The sequence below is a fragment of the Chelonoidis abingdonii genome, chromosome 2, assembly GCF_003597395.2.
Source record: "Chelonoidis abingdonii isolate Lonesome George chromosome 2, CheloAbing_2.0, whole genome shotgun sequence".
NCBI lineage: Eukaryota > Metazoa > Chordata > Testudines > Testudinidae > Chelonoidis > Chelonoidis abingdonii.
Window position 1 is genome coordinate 261,327,059 of NC_133770.1, and position 19,765 is coordinate 261,346,823.

General features: G+C 45.2%; 1 protein-coding gene across 2 annotated transcripts in view; it reads right to left on the reverse strand.

Annotated features, from left to right (window-relative positions):
• Nucleotides 1-19,765, reverse strand: part of STK3 (serine/threonine kinase 3) — a 284,230-nt gene that overhangs the window by 109,132 nt on the left and 155,333 nt on the right. For both annotated transcript variants that reach the window (XM_075063134.1, XM_075063135.1), the window contains one exon: nt 16,703-16,901. In XM_075063134.1, the coding sequence (XP_074919235.1) occupies nt 16,703-16,901 (199 nt within the window). The remainder of the gene's footprint in view (nt 1-16,702; nt 16,902-19,765) is intronic.

The window sequence follows — 19,765 nt, forward strand, 5'->3', positions numbered from 1 at the left end:
GCAATGTTTTACAGGACCAGGCTGATGAAAGTCTGGAGGACAGATGGACAAATTGGAAGAAGACAGTAGTTGAGTCAGACTCCAAAGAAAGCAGAAGGATCCATGGATTACATATGGAACATGGGCAATGACTGATGAGCGGAAAGCTCTAAAGACCAAAAAGCAACAGTGTAAGACACAGGCAGAACTCTTAGAGATGGATGAAAGATAGAGAGAGAAAAGAAGAGAAGAGCAATAAAGAAGAGATGCAGGCAAGATAGACATGCCAAGTTCAGGAGAAGGCTGCAAAGGCAGAAGCAGCAGCACAGAGGTGAGATGTCAAGTAGCTCTATAGAACGGTGAAAGGGCTCTCAGGAAGAACCATACCACTACAGGTGATCCCATCAGAGACTCTCATGGACAGATTGAAAATGCATGAAAAGCAATCAGATGATGGAAAGAACATTTCCATTTCATATTGAACTGTCTAGGGCTGATGATCACACATAGATCTGAGAGAAATGCCAATTCCAATTTAGAAATAGAAGAGGAACCAATGACACCCAATGAAATTAAAGTAGACATCAAAGGCCTCAAACAGGGGAGTGCCCCTCGGGTTGACAGCTTTTGATTTAGAAGCTAATAAAACTCAGTAATGAAATATGAGTGAAAGAACAAGAAGTACCAGAAGACTGGAAAGATGGTATCGTTCTGCAGTTTCTCGAACTGGAATCAATTTGCAAACTTGACACCATCAAATTAGGCCTGAATAATGACTGGCAGTGGCTGGATCACTACAAAAAGTAATTTTCCCTCTGTTGATACTCACACCTTCTTGTCAAGTATTGGGAATGTGCCACATCCATCCTGACTGAATTGGTCTCATTAGCACTGACCCCCCAATTTGGTAAGGCAACTTCCATCTTTTCATGTGCTGTATATTTATACCTACCTACTGTATTTTTCATTCCATCCATCTGATGAAGTGGGTTATAGCCCACAAAAGCTTATGCCCAAATAAATGTGTTAGTCTCTAAGGTGCCACAAAGACTCCTTGTTGTTTTTGCTGATACAGACAAACACAGCTACCCCCTGAAACCTATCTCCTAGTTGAGTCCTCTCTGCTGTTGGAGAGGATGTCTCATATGGCTGAGGAGCATGCACTTTCTAGGGATGATGCCTGTCCAAATACCATACCCTAAGATGCAGTGGTCACAGATTGGGGTGTTTGATCCTGCAGTTGCATTCAGTCAGTAGATTGGGAAATATTGGGAGGGTAATTGGTGGGCGAAACAACATGCACAGGCAGATGGGGGACCAGAATTGTCTGGGCCAGAAAGGGAAGATCCGGGTGACTGTCGCCCTGTCCTGCTGGATCTTGTGTAACACTCGTGGCAGAAGCTTCAGTGGAGGGAAGGTGGTAACCTAGGGCTCCTCTGGAACTATATTTGGCACACTTGTTGTTGGCCAGGGAAGTGAACAGATCTCTGGTTGGGGTTCCTCATCATCTGAAAATGTCATGTAGCACTGTATCATGAAGTTCCCACTTGTGATCGATTGCAAAGTGTCTGTGAGAACATTCTGTGTCCCCAGAAGGTAGGCTGCTGATACGGTGATCTGATTTCTGATACACCAGTTCCAGAGGTGGACTGCTTCTGCACAAAAGATGGCTGATCTTGCTCCCCCTTGCTTATTGATGTAGATGGCCATTGTAGTGTGGTCTGACATTATCAGGATGTGGTGAGAGCAGATGAATGGAAGAAAGGACTCGCCTTCCTTACTGCCTGTAATTTAAGCTCATTGATGTGCATTCTGGACTCTTGAGATGTCCACATTCCTTATGGTGCCCCAATCTAGTAAGGGCATGTCCGTAATGATGGTCCCACAAGGAGAGGGGAAAGGGACCCCCCATGCATACATGATGAGCATTTGTCCACCACAGCAGGGAGGACAGTACCTTGGAAGGAACCATCAGCATGAGGTTCATGGAATGATGGCTTGGGGAGTAAACCAACTGTAGCCACGCTTGAAGGCAACGAAGGTGGAGTCATGTGGCCAAGGAGCAACACACGTCTTAACCGTTACCTGAGGGTTGCTTGCAGTGTGAGTTATGATATTGTTCATGGACTGGAACCTGTCTGTGGGAAAGTTCACCCGAGCAGTGATAGAGTTCAAAGGTTACCCTGAACTCCAAAGATTGCGCAGGGGTAAGAACAGATTTTTTTGATGTTTACTCTGACTCATAGTAAAGAAAGGAGGCAGAGCATCATAGAGGTTGATATACAGGCTTCTTGGTGAGATTTGGCAGGAAAGAGCCAGTCCCGGAGGTGCGGGAAAATGAGGAACCCATGATGTCCGATGTGACCTGCTACCACTGGAAATACCTTGGTAAAAACTCTGGAGGTGGTAGCAATCACAAAGGGTAGTACTCTGTATTGGAAATGGTCAAAGGCCATCATAAACCTGTGAAATTGTCTATAGGCAGGATGAATGTCAATGTGAAAGTAAGCATCCTTCATATTGAGAGCTGTGAACTACATGCCCTTTTCTAATGATGGAATTATGGCTGCCAACGTCACCATGCAAAATTGGAGCTTGCAAATAAGGTGGAAGAGGTGATGGAGGTCAAGGATTACTATCCACCAGCCCTTCTTCTTGGGAATGAGGAAGTAGATTGAATAAAAGCTTGTCCCCTGATAATGTGGAGAAACGTGTTCTATTGCTCCTCACAGCAGTAAAAAGTTCACCTCTTGATCAAGAATACTGTTGTGAGAGTGGTCCCTGCAGGAAGATGGGGAGGGTTGTTTTTTTTTGAAGGAGTTCATGTTGCAAATTTGATTGTATAGTGAGAGTGGATGACATTCAACACCCACTTGTCTGCTGTTCTCACACTGCAGGTGTAAGAGAGTGCTGGACAACCCCTGAATGGAGTATTGGGTCAGGAGGTGTTGGGCTTAGTAATTCATGGCTCTCGAGCTTGTGTCAAAAATACCATTGGGTCGGGGGCTGAGATTGGGATATTGAGGCTGGTGCAGAGAATAGATGGAACTGGGACTTTTGAGACCTCTGCTTTTTACGCAGTGATTTGCTGGGTCTCTGATGGTACAAGGGTCATGTCCTATATCTCGATGAAGTGGATTGGTGATGGAACTTCCTCTTAGGGGCAGGTGTGTATATACTCAGTGATCAAAGGGTAGCCCCAGAGTCCCTCAGGGTGTGTAGGGACTCATCTATTTTCTGACTGAAGAGGTGAGATTCATCAAAGAGGCGGTCTGTAATGGTATTCTGGTTCTCCCTGGGGAACCCTGAGGCATGGAGCCAAGACTCCCTTCACATCACAATGGCAGTTGTGGCAGCTCTAGAGGAAATATTGGCTGCACTGATTGCGGCTGCATGGAAACTTTTAAAAAACACCATAAGAGTTAAATGTATACCCCAAATTAAAAATATAGTAAGAGGACCAAAAAAGTGCCACCAGGGCTAACAACACAGCAAAAGAAGTGGTCAGAGACAAAAATGTATCCTTTAAAAATACAAAGTTAATTTCTATTGAGGAAAATAGAAAGGAGCTTAAACTCTGGCAAGTCTACTGTAAAAGCATAATTAGGCAGGCCAAAAAAGAATTTGAAGAGCAACTAGCCAAAGACTCAAAAACTAATAATTTTTTTTCAAATACATTAAAAGCAGGAAGCCTGCTAAACAACCAGTGGGGCCACTGGATGATCAAGGTGCTAAAGGAGCAGTCAAGAAAGAAAACTCCATTGCAGAGAAACAAAATAAATTCTTTGAATCAGTCTTCACTGCAGAGAATCTGAGGGAGATTCCCACACCTGAGCCATTCTTTTTAGGTGATAACACTGAGGAAAAGACCTCACTCCATTATCCATTCCAGTTAGGTGTGCGCGTGCCGCATGCACGTTTGTCGGAAGACTTTTTACCCTAGCAACACTCGGCGGGTCGGCTGGGCGCCCCCTGGAGTGGCGCTGCTATGGCACCGGATATATACCCCTGCCAACCCAGCCACCCCTCAGTTCATTCTTGCCGGCTACTCCGACAGTGGGGAAGGAGGGTGGATTTGGAATGGATATGAGCAACACATCTCAAAGAACAACAGTTACAAAGGTGAGTAACCGTCTTTTCTTCTTCGAGTGATTGCTCATATCCATTCCAGTTAGGTGATTCCCAAGCCTTTCCTAGGCGGTGGGGTCAGAGTGAGATGTGGCAGAGTGCAAAACTGCTGAGCCAAATCTCTGGACTGTTGAACCAGAGCATAATGTGAAGCAAAGATGTGGACCGAGGACCCGGTAGCTGCGCAACATATTTCCTGGATTGGTACATGAGCCAGGAAGGCAGCAGATGAAGCCTGAGTCCTGGTAAAATGTGTGGTGAGGTGGCCCGAGGGAGCATGAGCCAAGTCATAGCACGTGCGGATGCACGCCATCACCCACGAGGGGATCCTCTGGGAGGAGACAGGTAGGCCCTTCATCCGGTCAGCCACTGCACCGAAGAGTTGGGGGGATTTACGGAAGGGCTTCGTCCGATCGATATAAAATGCGAGCGCCCTACAGACATCTAGGGAATGTAATTGTTGTTCCCGTTGAGATGAATGCGGCTTCGGGAAGAAGTCCGGAAGAAAGATGTCCTGATTGGTATGGAAGGCCGATACCACTTTAGGGAGGAACGCTGGATGTGGTCGCAACTGTACCTTATCCTTGTGAAAGACAGAATACGGTGGGTCCACTGTGAGTGCTCGAAGCTCGGAGACTCGTCTGGCTGATGTAATGGCTACGAGGAAAACAGTCTTCCAGGACACGTACAGCAGTGAGCAAGTTGCCAACGGCTGAAATGGTGGGAGCATAAGTCTGTTTAGGACTAGGTTGAGGTCCCAAGTAGGGACGGGGCTGCGTACCTGGGGGTATAGGAGCTCCAGACCCTTGAGAAACCTAGTAACAATAGGGTGCGAGAACACAGAGCGGCCATTCTCTCCTGGGTGGAATGTGGAGATGGCTGCCAAGTGTACCCTCAAAGAAAATACCGCCAGGCTCTGCTGCTTAAGAGACCAAAGGTAGTCCAGGATGGTAGGGATCAAGACCTCAGAGGGAGTAACATTCTGCGTTGCGCACCAGCAGGAGAAACGTTTCCACTTGGCCAGATACGTTGACCGAGTGGAAGGCTTCCTGCTACCCAGGAGTATTTGTTGTACCGGAGCAGAGCAGCGCAACTCTGACTGGTTTAGCCATGCAGCAGCCACGCTGTGAGGTGAAGGGCCTGCAGGTCTGGGTGGCGAAGACTACCGTGGTCCTGAGTTATGAGGTCTGGGTGGAGTGGCAGGGTAATTGGGTTGGTTATTGACAGGTCTATCAGCGTGGTGTACCAGTGTTGTCTGGGCCACACTGGCGCAATCATGATTAGGTGCGCTCTGTCCCTGCGGAGTTTTAGCAGGAACTTGTGAACCAGCGGGAACGGTGGGAAGGCATAAAGCAACCGGTGCTTCCACGACATTAGGAATGCGTCCGAGATCTATCCCGGTGAAAGACCCTGGAAGGAGCAGAACATCTGGCATTTCCTGTTCGCACGGGAGGCGAAAAGGTCTATGTGAGGAAATCTCCACTACTGGAAAACCGAATGAATAACGTCCGGCTGTATCGACCATTCGTGACACAGGAAAGATCTGCTCAGTCGATCCGCCAGAGTGTTCCGAACCCCTGAGAGAAAGGATGCTACCAGTTCTATCGAGTGGGCTATACAGAAGTCCCAGAGTTGGATGGTCTCCTGACAAAAGGGGGAAGATTGAGTCCCTCCCTGCTTGTTTATGTAATACATGGCCGTTGTGTTGTCTGTGAACACTGAGACACAACGGTCGTGTAAATGTTGCTGAAACGCCTGGCACGCCAGGCGGACCGCTCTCAGCTCTTGGACATTTATGTGAAGCGCCAGTTCCTGCAGTGACTAGAGGCCTTGAGTACGAAGGCGTCCAAGGTGAGCCCCCCAGCCGAGAGATGACACATCTGTTGTCAGGGACAGTGAGGGTTGGGGGGATGGAACGGTAGCCCTGCACACACCAGGGAGGGGCTCAGCCACCAATCTAGGGAGGCTAGAGTGCTCGGGGGAATGGTGACTATTGTGTCTATTGGGTCTCTGCCTGGATGGTATACCGAGTTGAGCCAAGTTTGGAGAGGACGGAGGCGGAGCCTGGCGTTTTTGGTCACGAATGTGCAGGCAGCCATGTGACCCAGGAGACCGAGACAAGTGCGAGCCGAGGTCGTTGGGAAGTTCTGTAGACCTCGGATGATGGTTGTCATTGCCTGGAACCACGGCTGTGGTAAGTAGGCCTTGGCTAGACTGGAGTCCAGGGTTGCTCCGATGAAGTCTAACCTCTGTGTGGGAACCAGAGTGGATTTTTCCATATTGATCATCAGGCCTAGACGTGTGAATAGGTCCCTGACAATGCCACATGTTGTGTGACTTGTGTCTTGGAGGTTCCTCTGATGAGCCAATCGTCCAGATACAGGAATACGTGTATCCGACATCGGCGGAAGTATGCGGTGGCTACGGCCATACACTTGGTAAACACCGTTGGGGCCGTGGAAAGGCCAAAGGGGAGGACTGTAAACTGGAAGTGCTGACAGTTGGCTACGAAGTGAAAATATCTCCTGTGTGGAGGAAAAATGGCGATGTGAAAGTATGCGTCCTTCATATCGAGGGCAGCATACCAGTCTCCAGGAGCCAAGGACGGGATAATAGACCCCAAGGAGACCATGCGGAACTTCAACTTTATCATAAACTTCTTGAGTCCTCGCAGGTCTAGGATAGGCCTGAGGCCTCCCTTTGACTTGGGGATCAGGAAATAACGGGAGTAAAACCCCTTGCCCTTTTCGTCTTTTGGCACCTCCTCTATGGCTCCCATGGTGAGGAGCTTGCGCACCTCTTGCAGGAGGAATTGCTTGTGAGAGGAGTCCCTGAAGAGGGACTGGGTTGGAGGGTGGGAAGGCGGGGTTGAAACGAATTGGAGGTGGTATCCGTGTTTCACCATGCATAGGACCCAGAGGTCTGAGATTATCTGGGACCATGCTGGGAGGAAGTAGGAAAGACGGTTGGAGAAGGGGGGAAAGGGATCCTGGCCTGAAACTGGCACGCCGTCCTCGGGCGTACCTTCAAAAGGCGGACTCAGGTCCCGCCGGTGGTTTGGAGGGACCATGGTTTTGGCCCCCTTGGGGTCCTGACTGGCTTCTACGCCCACCCCGCCCACGCCGTCTGCCAAAGTCTTGTCTATTTTGAGGCATAAAGTACGGGCGGTGAGTCTGGGGACGGAAAGGCCTGCGTTGGGTCACGGGTGTATGCATGCCTAAAGAACGCATGATGACTTGATTGTCCTTCAGGCTCTGCAGTCTAGAGTCAGTCTTTTCTGAGAAGAGACCTTTACCATCGAAGGGTAAATCTTGGATGGTATACTGCAGCTCCAGTGGGAGGTTGGAAACCTGTAGCCAGGAGATGCATCTCATGGTGACACCCGAAGCCAGGGTCCTGGCTGCTGAGTCGGCCGCATCTAGCGAAGCCTGGAGGGAAATTCTGGCCACCTTTTTCCCTTCCTCCAAGAAGGCAGCGAATTCCTGGCAGGAGTCTTGGGGAAGTAGCTCTGTGAACCTACCCACCTCCCAGGTGTTATAATTATAGCGACTCAGCAGGGCTTGCTGATTCGCCACCCGGAGCTGTAGGGCACCTGCTGAATAAGAACTTTGCGGTCGAGTAGGTCCATTCACCTAGCCTCTTTTGACTTTGGGGCTGGTGCACGTTGGCCATGGCGCTCCCTCTCACTGACGGATTGAACAACTAGTGAGCAGGGAGGAGGGTGGACATACAAATACTCGTACCCCCTAGAGGATACCATATATTTACGCTCGACTCCCTTTGCCACAAGAGGGATGGAGCCTGGGGATTGCCATAAGGTGTCAGCATTGGCTTGGATGTTCCTCATAAAGGGTAGGACCACTCTGGTGGGGGTATCTGCCTACAGAATGCTCACTACAGGGTCCTCGACCTCCAGGACCTCCTCCACCTGGAGGTTCATGTTGAAGGCTATCCTCCTGAGGAGGTCTTCATGGGCTCTGAGGTCGATTGGAGGAAGGCCTGAGGAGGACGTTCCTGCCACCGCCCCATCTGGAGAGGAAGAATTGGAAATGCCGGGGACGAGCTGGTCCTGTGTGGTCTCCTGGTCTTGGGCCATCTCCTGCTCCAGCGGTACCAGGGAGACCGATGGGTGAACTAGTGCTTCCTCCATTCCAGCCGGAGGAGGACGGGTAGCTGTAGCCTCTGGTGCTCGGTGCTCTGATGGAGCAGAGCGGGACGGGACTATTGGAGCGCCTTGGGTCTGGTGGTACGCCCAAGGCGTCCAAAAGGACCACTGATGTGGGCCTTGGTCTTGGGTCTGGGCCTCTTGAAAAACTCCAGCGGGCGCATCTGAATCACCGTCTTAAGCATAGTAGCTGTCCGCATGGGATGACACCGAAGTGTGTCTGGATGGCCATGGAGGAGCGGAGAAGCCCTGGGCAGAGGTTTCAGCAGATCTTATTCTACTGTGTATCGGAGACCAGTGCCGGGAAGCATATCGCTACTGGGAGCGAGATCGGGACCTGCAACCAGAGCGGTGCCGGGAGGTTGACCGAGATCTCGAAGCTCGGAGTCGTGATCGGCTACGGAAGACACGGTGCCTGAAGCAGTGCCGAGAGCTGGAACAGTGCCGAGAGTAGCGGGCCGGCGAACGGGATGCCGACCGGTGCCACGAGTTCGACCGGTACCGAGGAGGGGAACAGTGCCGGGACTCTGAGTGCCATCTGGACCTGGAACGTCTGCAGGATTGCAATTGTGAGCAGTGCCAGTCCGCTGTGCCAACAGAGGATGGTCTTATCAAGGCTGGTTTGCCTATTGATTGTATTACCCGCACCGGCGGTGCCAGGGGTGGAGGCAGTGTTGACTCTTTCAAGGCAATCAGATTCCTCACCTCTGAGAACGTCTCCGGCGTGGATGGTATAGTCAGCTCTACTGCGGCCCGCGCTGGGGAGCTAACAGGTGCCAGACTCGATGGCCCTTGTGGGACCGGAATCGATGGTGACAACAGTGTCGGTGCCGCAGCAGGTGTTGGTGCCGGGCGATCCAACTTAGACACGCTCTCTGGCTGCGGTGCAGGTGGCACAGAGGTAGCAGGAGTCTTAGCCTTTCTCGACCTCGGGGAGAGGGAGCAGCGTGGAGCCGACTTCGGTACGGCGATGGCCAGTGCCGAGAGGGCTTGACAGTACCGGCGCGGTCCAGTGCCAAGGAGGCGCTTCTGCTAGTCAACTGGCCAGCGGTCAGTGCTGAGGGTGGAGGGGTGAGAGCCGCCTCCACCAGGAGCTGTTTAAGTCTGATGTCCCACTCCTATTTTGTTCGTGGCTTAAAAGCCTTGAAGATAGGGCACTTAGCTGTTAGATGCAATTCTCCGAGGCACTTCAGACAGGAGTCGTGTGGATCTCCTGTCGGCATCGGCTTGTGACAGGCCGAGCACGGTTTGAAACCCGGTGAGCAGGGCATGGGCCCCAGCACCGGGTGCGGGGAAGGGGCTAATCCCCGAACCCCTCTAACTATAGTGGGCTAACTGCTATAAACAAATACGCTAAGTATAATTATATAAAAGGATTATAACTATATACACGATAAAGAACAAGAAAACTACGAGTAGCTAGGGAAGTGGAGGTCAGCTAAGCCATGCTCCACTGTTCCAACGACCAACACGGGCAGTAAGAAGGAACTGAGAGATGGCTGGGTCGGTAGGGGTATATATCCGATGCCACAGCGGTGCCACTCCAGGGGACACCCAGCCGACCAGCCGAGCGTTGCTAGGGTAAAAAGTCTTCAGACGAACGTGTACGCTGCACGCGCACACCTAACTAGAATGGATATGAGCAATCACTCGAAGAAGAACTGTCCCATATTCTGGTGTCATAAGAGGAAGCTTTGGAACAAATTGATAAATTAAACAGTAACTAGTCACCAGGACCAGATAGTATTCACCCAAGAGTTCTGAATGAACTCAAAAATGAAATTACAGAACTACTAACTGTGGTGTGTAACCTGTCGCTTAAATCAGCCTCTATACCAGATGATGGAGGACAGCTAATATGACACCAATTTTTAAAAAAGGTTCCAGAGGCGATCCCGGCAATTACAGGCCAGTAAGCCTAACTTCAGTACCAGGCAAATTGGTTTAACTATAGTAAAGAACAGAATTATCAGACATATAGATAAACATGATTTGTTAGGGAAGAGTCAACATGGTTTTTGTAAAGGGAAATCATTCTTAACCTATCTATTTGAATTCTTTGACAGGGTCAACAAACATGTGGACCAAGTGATCCAGTGGATATAAAGTACTTGGACTTTCAGAAAGCCTTTGACAAGATCCCTTACCAAAGGCTTTTAAGCAAAGTAAGCAGTCATGGAATACGAGGAAAGGTCCTCTCGTGGATTAGTAACTGGTTAAAAGATAGGAAACAAAGGGCAGGAATACATGGTCAGTTTTCAGAATGGAGCAATGTAAATAGTGGTGTCCCCCAAGGGGTCTGTACTCGGACCACTACTGTTCAACATATTCATAAATGATATGGAAAAATAGGCAAACAGTGAGATGGCAAATTTGCAAATGACACAAAATTACTCAAGATAGTGACATCCAAAACAGACTGAGAAGAGTTACAAAGGGATCTCATGAAACGAGGTGCCTAGGCACCAAAATGGCAGATGAAATTCTATGTTGATAAATGCAAAGTAATGCACATTGGAAAATATAATCCCAACTATACATACAAAATTATTAGGTCTAAATTAGCTGTTACCACTCAAGAAAGAGATCTTGGAGGTCTATAAAATCTTGACTGATGTGGAGAAAGTGAATAAGGAAATGTTATTTACTTCTTCACATAATACAAGAACTAGGGGTCACACAATGAAATTAATAGACAGCAGGTTTAAAAACAAACAAAAGGAAGTACTTCTCCACACAACGGGGTACAAGTGTCTCTGAGTCAGGTGAAGTGGCAGTCAATTCCAGGGCTGTGTGGGTCTCCTGGGAAATGAGTAAGGACAGTACAGGAGGAATGGTTCCTCTGATGGTTCTGAATCTCTTGAGGAGGAATAGGCTGACCCAGTTTCCAATGGCAGTACCGCTGGTGCCATAGGAGAGGTCCGAGTTGTGAAAGGGGTGGGGGGCACATAAGATCTGTCCCACAGGCAGGTTTCTCAGAAGAGATGTGAGCTCCCTGGAAACAGAGAGTTCCAATGGAGCAGGGGATTCTGGATTCAGGAGAGCAAAAATGTCCTGTGGTATGGCTATAGATCTAGACCTCCCAGGTGTCAGGGAGACTTTTTCTGTTTGGGCCAGCAATGATGATGGTATCGGGCAGTGGTCAGTTTTCACCAGTACTAGAGGGACCCGAGTCTTATGAGGAGCTGGGCATGGTGGTACCAACAGAGCACTGTCTGGAGCCAGCGGAGACCCATGTTTCTGTGCTTTCTTGTCAAGCCTATGGGACTTAGGACATACTAAGTCCTCGTGGACTGAGCTGGTGGATTTGCTTGCAGGCACATCTGATTTCTTTGAAGTGAAGTGGACAGAGAGGAAGACTTAATCCCATGCTCATGAGAGTGCTTCCCAACTAGGCTCCGCTGTAGTGTCTGTGGATTCTCTGGCACCAGAGTCAGACTCTGCAGCAGGAGGCTCACTCCTTGCTGATTCAGGCTGATGTACAGGTAGGGTTCCCCGGCCAGGGTCTGTTTGGGGTCTCAGGGCCATCTCCAGGAGATATTTACAGAAGCGAAGTGCCTACCCTTCTTGGGTATGGCTGGGGAAGAGCTGGCAACTACTGCACTGAGCTGTAATGTGAGCTTCTCCCAGGGAATAGAGGCTGTGTTGATAGTTGCTGGTGACCAAGAAGGATCATGTGCAGGAAATGCAGAGTTTGAAGCCTAGAGTTCTGGGCATAGTACAGTACCCGGATGGGGTACTGGGTTGTGGGGGGGAATCCCCCATACCCTAATCTAACTCTAAAAGGTACTAAAAACTATTAAAATGACTAAATCTATACAAGTTATTAAGAACTATTAAAACTATGAAATATTTATCACACTTAATATTGTTTTTCAGAATGACCATAGCTGAGGACCAAAAAGTTCCCAACCTGAACCATGTGATGGTGAGAAGGAACTGAAGAGGTGATTGATCCGCCCTGCCTTTTATCACCTCGATCAGAAGCACAAGGTGAGCCAGGGCACATGCATGGACCAGTGAACACTATTTGCAAATTCTCTGACTCCAGGCACATGGTGCATGTGCATAACCCAAAGCGGAATACAATAGGGACCATCACTTTGAGAAGAGGGTTCCTTGTGCTCTTTCCCTCCCTTGCAAATGCACACAAGGGCTGGGCACAATTTGTCTCCAACTCTGTATATTCCAATTGTGCCTATTCTCTTTTTCATGTATAATTTCTTTCCTATAAAACCCTTGAACAGCCCCTCATAACTCCCCATTAGACTTTTATTTCTCACTTTTTTAAATGGAAGTCTGTTGTACATTAATTATGGCATTCTGCAGAAACCTCTGAACATCATTTACATTCTTAAGGCTCCCTCCAGTCCACATTTCTTTCCAAGAGACTGAGAGTTGCAGAGGATCTGCATTCTTCCCAAACAACACAGCTGACCCTATTCCTAGTAAGAAGCTCTTCTTTGGAAGTAGCTAAGTAATCGCCTTATTGGCACTGAGCAGTCTCCCAAGCCTTCCCTTTTTCTGGATGGGCTGAGGTAGGGTGAAGGTCACAGACAAAGTGACATAGGAATAACACTGCATTGCGGTTAGCCAGGGAAGGGGACCATGAAGTCCAAAGCTGCCGCTTGTTGGCTAGTGATCCCAAAACAAAGCTGCAAAGAATCCTGTGGCACCTTATAGACTAACAGACATTTTGGAGCATAAGCTTTCGTGGGTGAATACCCACTTCATCAGATGCATGTAGTGGAAATTTCCAGGGGCAGGTATATATATGCAAGCAAGCTAGAGATAACGAGGTTAGTTCAATCAGGAGGATGAGGCCCTGTGTCTAGCAGTTGAGGTGTGAAAACCAAGGGAGGAGAAACTGGTTTGTAGCTGGCAAGCCATTCACAGTCTTTGTTTAATCCTGAGCTGATGGTGTCAAATTTGCAAATGAACTGAAGCTCAGCAGTTCCTCTTTGAAGTCTGGTCCTGAAGTTTTTTTGCTGCAGGATGGCCACCTTAAGGTCTGCTATAGTGTGGCCAGGGAGGTTGAAGTGCTTCTCCTACAGGTTTTTGTATATTGCCATTCCTAATATCTGATTTGTGTCCATTTATCCTTTTCCGTAGAGACTGTCCAGTTTGGCCGAATGTACATAGCAGAGGGCATTGCTGGCATATGATGGCGTATATTACATTGGTGGACGTGCAGGTGAATGAACCGGTGATGGTGTGGCTGATCTGGTTAGGGTCCTGTGATGGTGTCGCTGGTGTAGATATGTGGCAGAGTTGGCATCGAGGTTTGTTGCATGGATTGGGTTCCTGAGCTAGAGTTACTATGGTGCGGTGTGCAGTTACTGTGAGAATATGCTTCAGGTTGGCAGGTTGTCTGTGGGGCGAGGACTGGCCTGCCACCCAAGGCCCTCTCCTACCGCAACAACCCAGATAGCATAGCTCAGCTGCCACACTAGGGAAATAACTGCACCAAATATAGGGCTGGCACAGATTACTTAGTCCCTGACTGTTTCCCAATCTACTGCTGAGACAGTGCAACTACATGCTGCTCCTTGTTCTGGGTTTGTGACAAAGACACAACTTAGGCTAAAATATTTGAGTTTGAGAGCTCAAGAGGTGGTAAATAGGAAGAAAAACATGCCAACAAAGGTGTTTTTTAAAGGTCTGCAACAAATTTGTATTTTTAAGGGTCATTTAATGAAATGAAATTCTACTCTAGCATATAGTTATGTGTGGACCACTTGTAAGAATCTGAATTAAAATCAGCTCAGCAGCCTGCCAATAAAGTCTCCTCTCCTATAAATTAAGTAGCAAACAACAAGACTGCATATGAAGTCACAAAATTCCATATCAGGGTGTGTTTCTTGACATAGGAAGGCTAATTCCATTCTTCCCAACTTTTTTTATAACTGACTAGACAAATACTACCCAAAATTAACCAATTTTAAAAACACTTACTTTCAGTTAGTGTTAAGAGATTGTTAGAACACATAAGTATCCTGTAAACATAGAACGTATCTTATGCCAGATCCAAAGCAAACATTCTACATTATTTGACTGGAATGTATCCTTATATGCACATCATCACCCTAAGAACCAGAGTACCTAACAAAGCTTCTTTAGTTCAAGTTGTGAAACACTATACATTACCAAAACGTATGCTTTTCAATTTGTTCAGAACTGTGAGATTCATATTAGTATTCAAACCACCAACTTTTTCACTCGAGCCTCTACATCCATGGTGGCTAGGATGGTGTTTTCTGGAAGGTCACCAGTGCATTGTAGTTTCCTCAGGAAATCAGTGGTGTCATGGAGATAGCTGGGAGTGCTGGTGGCATAGGGTCTGAGTAGAGAGTCCACATATCCAGACAGACCGTATGGAGTGGAAATCCATCAACCTCATGAAGAAACTTGCATGCTCCAAAACATCTGTTAGTCTAAAAGGTGCCACAGGATTCTTTGCTGCTTTTACAGATCCAGACTAACACGGCTACCCCTCTGACACAAAACAAAGCTGTCACCCAAGGAGAAGAAGAAGAATCATATTGTCCCAGAGATTCTACTCCTCCCTTTGCCCTTTAAAAGCTAATGATCAGAGGTTCAGGAAGAACACAGAAGTCTGAAAAAGTCTGTTCAAGAAGAGGAAGCTACCAATAGAGTTAAGAATCCCTCTTGCAAACTGCAAGGTCGGCTTAGGCCATCACAACTTGCTATTGGGATTACTTCAGAACTAGGATTGCAGTAACTGTTGCAGGCTGCATGTCTCAAAGAGTAGAGAAAGGAACTGAGCATGGATTAGGAATTGCAGCACATATGAGATGAGGAACTCATTATATAAACTCTCATTCCCCAAATAACTCTGCAATTCCCAGCACAGATCTTGGGCGGGGGAGGGGGTTTGGCTTTGCACCCCACTCTGACCTGTCCTTTTGGTAGGCTGATCATCTGCATGCGTGGATTCTTGAGTCTTAAAAGGTTTGGAAGGCCACATATCAATTTTTTCTTGAAAAGAATCCTTACTTTGTAACATTTCTACCCACAAGAATTTACTCAGGATGTTCCTTCGCTCCCTCAAATTTGTTTTTTTTTAAATTATCTGATACCTTTATACTTATTACTACTCTGTTCCATAACATGTTAAATTTGATTAATTCAGGACTACTTGCACTAAGCCTCCCCATTAGTCTCAAAGTTTATAAAGCAAATACTGTTTCAGCATCAAAACAAATTAAAACATGTACTAAATGTTTTATGGGGTTAATCATCTCACTGGAACTCATCGCTTATCAATAGTACTGTTTATTTTCTTACATTTGAAGAGAAAAATAAATCTCCAGTCTACTATAAGCTACACCACAAATAAATAAAATGTAATCCTGCCTTGAATTTCCAACCAAGCTTGAATAAGTCACAACAGAAGTTTTTCCAACATACATGCAACTTCACATTTAATATAAAACACTTAATAAGTGAACAATTAAAACAGCGTAATCTGATCATTCCTTTCAGTTTACCAGACTCTCGCTTTATTTTTTTAGACTTAACACAAGGTTCTTGCCCACTATAAATGATTCCTTGCATTCTGCCACAATAGGATCCAAACCTTAGAAGTGTGAAATTCCTCGTGCAAGGTGCTGAGCAACTTCAACTGCTAGCGAAGTAATTTTAATATATGTCTCAAGTTACTGGAAGGCAAAAGTGCTCGGCACCTCACAGATTCAGGTACTTACAGATGGTTTCGGATACTCTCACTCATGTTGAATTGTACCTTATTAAACAAATAATCCTTCTACAGATGTTCTTGTGGAGTGAAGGTCATAAACAACATGAGTCAGGGTGTCAGAATGTATCATGAAGTCACTATTTAACAAGTGCAGATTACAAAGATTGTATCATATTTTATAATTTTGTTCTCTAAAAAAACTAGTAATTTTTCAGTTTTTCTACTCTTTTAAGGGCAGGTCCAAAGCCCTTTGAAGTCAACTGGAATCTGTCTGTCAATGAAAGATGACAATAGTTAAATAAAATATGCTAATTGGCCCCAATATTTTCTGGATATACAACTTGGAAAAAAAAAAAAGCATGAACCCTATCCTGCAACTGGATCTGTGCAGACTACAGCACTCATACAGAGTCTCTTTGAAGTCAATCAGTCCATGCACAGGCACAGAAAATACTTCTGCACGGATCCAATTTAAGGATCAGGATCTTATTAATTAGCTTTATCTCATAATTACTACATTTCAGTTTAATTTCAAGAAATTCATCCAAATAAATGTGGGGCATGAGAAAAAGAGCAAGATACAGTTTATAAGGACTATATGTTAAAAGCAGTATATACAGTGTTTAAATATTGATACCATAATGCTGTACACCCTTGTACAATATGGAAAAATAATCTTAATCGAAAAAGGAAATAAAAAATTAACATACTTTTCATAGTCCCATCTTCTTCTTCATCATCATCATCATCACTATTTATCACCATGGTCCCTAAGTCTGATTCTAACATGGTACTGTTATGTTCAATCATTGTCTGGGCACTTTCACTCATTGTGCTTGTGGCCCTCATTGTGCCAGCACTCTCTGAATTAGTTTTCACCATGGTGTGGGAGTCCAGCTCGTCTTCTTCCTGAAAACAAACATTAGGAATTATTTGCAGCAAAATATTTAAATGAACAAGCCAAAAGTTAATAGTTTAGGTGCCTTATTTCATTAATTTTGCAACCTCAGCTGACTTTTTTTCAATTACCTTTAATTTTTGTAGACCTCTGTCATGTTTAAATTGAGAAACTATAAAATATTGTTGTTTTCAAACAAGTGTCGTGTCTGCTAAGTTGGCCTTTAGGATGCACTGAGCCTATTCTAGTTCCTACCCCTCAACTCCCTTTAATATAAAAAAGAGCCAGTTACCTTGCAATAGACCTCAAAAAGGTATGTTGATTATCCTTCCCTATTGTCCAATATTGTGTATACTGTGTGATCTCAAGGGGCAGGAGTCAGTTAAGTTTGAGAGTTAGAGGGTCCTTGAGAACTATTTGAAGACTCCACCTCAAAAAAAGAGGTGCCAACTAGGCTTATTTGTATGCATTTATTTTTTTAACAGCCTCTTTCATGATAAAAAGGCAAGAAGAAAACATGTTGATACTTTGTAGAAAAATATCTGCTGAGCAGATGCTTCAACAGTATAGAAAAGAACTAATTCTAGCAAGGGCTACAATAGCATTTTCAATCAGTGGCAGTAATGTGCCAGGAATGTAAAACAGGGAACTGATGATAATCCAGTTTATGAATCATAAAATCCATATGGAATACAAATATTTGAAAACACTATTAGGAATCCTACTCCTTTTCTGAAGTCAGATTTAGAATATGTGCACATCACCGCAATTTAAAGAATAACATGGTGTACTGGACATTAAGTTCCACTATATGGATAAAATCTACTATCCAAAGAAAATCTAAGAATTCAAATATGCTTCTTGTTGATTATTCAGAAAAATATCTAATACAAAGACTCTAATTTCAAGCACTTCCTTTTAAATGCTAATACTATCCTTTGATTTTCAGTCCTCCTTGGGGAAAATATAAATCAGTCAAATATGCCTATTTTGCCTATGTCACAGCATAACATAATTTGAGTTCAGGAATAGTCACCAAAGAACAATCCTGAATGAGGAAGCCAAATACCACTAATTAGAGCTATACATAAGGGACTGCCCTGTGAAACATGTTTTTTCCTGAGAAGAGAAAATTATTATTTGTTAGGCACAGATAATGGGTATGGTGCTGCATATGACAAAACAAAACAGTTACGTTTTCAGAAGAAAAAACTGTATTAATAAATGGAAAAAGAAAACAAATAATATTCTGCCCACAGAATTACATTCTATGTTTGTACAGTGCTTAGCACAATTGAGCACTGAGCCACATCTTTATGGACCAGTCCCTTTATCCTTGTTGAATGCTACCACGTTAACTTTCCTCCTGTCTATGGTAGCAGAATATAGGCAATCGTGTTACATTCTGATTCTTATCTAGTAAACAGCTAGCATCGGCTGACACAGAGAGTTTTTGCTAGCAATCCTATCACCCTGTCTCCTGAAAATGAACTACTATAAAGTAAGCAAATCTCCAGTTTCGGAAGTGGTAGATCTCATTCCAATCCTGGGCCTCCTGCTACTACTGCAATATGTTGCAGCCATAGTATTAACCCATACAATCATGATTTAGAAATAAATTCTAGTGTAAATGTCAAGAAAATAATTATTTCTTGAGAACAAAAAAAATTCTAAAACTTTGGTTTTTAAATAAAAGCACTTCACTTATTTTCTTTTTGAAACTTTTCTTAAGTGTAACCTACATTCCATAATAGTATCTTTATTCCTCTGCCTTCAACAATTTGGGATATTCCCAGAGAGAGAGAAAATTTATAGCAAAAGCATTAGAAAGATTGTGCCAGTACACAGATAAGAATATTTTAATAGTGCTCCTCCTGGTGGTAAAAATAAGCAGCTAAAGTTAACTCCCATTGAAATAATTTTGTCTACGGGTTACCTAAAGATTTTTTCCTTCTAAACTAAGTTACTTAGACTGTAAGCTCTTTGGGGCAGGGGCTGTCTTTTTGTTCTGTATTTGTACAGTGCCTAGCACAGTGGGGTGCTGCTTCTTGCTGGGTTTTTCAACATTATTGCAATACATATAAAGAAGGAAGAAGAAAAAGGTTATCTATGTAGAACATAGATAAATTAACTACATTGTTCATTAAGGAATGTACATTCTGTCTGAGCCCAAAGTAGCCAAATTCACTATCCGCTCTTCACTCTTTTTGATCCAAATTTACAGTATGAGTGTGGATGTAGTGCTATTTATTCTGGTAAATGTTACAAACAAGATTTTCCTTTAGTATCCAGATTAGCCTCTGCAGTTCAGGCGAGGAGAAAAATTGTTTGGCTTATTAATTTGCCTGAGCAATTAATAATGGCAATACCTAATATTTGAACCTCTAAACCTACTATAACTGGAAACAGTCTAGACAGTGTAAAACATTCATACATGCATATACATATATTAATCATATTTATTATGACAGTGCCTAAGAACCAATGAAAAATGGGGCCCCTCTGTGCAAGACTGTATAAATACAGAGTAACAGATTGTCCCTGCCCTGAAGAGCTTACAGTCTAAGCAGACAAGACAGACACAGGGTAGGGGAAGGAGTGTAATTCACATGCAGAGGAAACGATGTGATTGCAGCAAATGTCATCTTGGTTCTGAAGTATATTTATTTGATGGATTTAGTTAGGAGTTGATAAGCTAAATGGAAAGAAAAATGAATGGAGATGAGACACTGAAGGGAAGGGGGAGTGAAGGGAACAGGGCAGAGAGGAGGTTAAGAGGTCCAGGTGTGGAGTGAAGCACTGGTGAACAGACTGTGAGGGAAGGAGAGGGTTAGAAAAAACAGCCAATCAGCACATGGCAGAGAAAGTCCTGTCA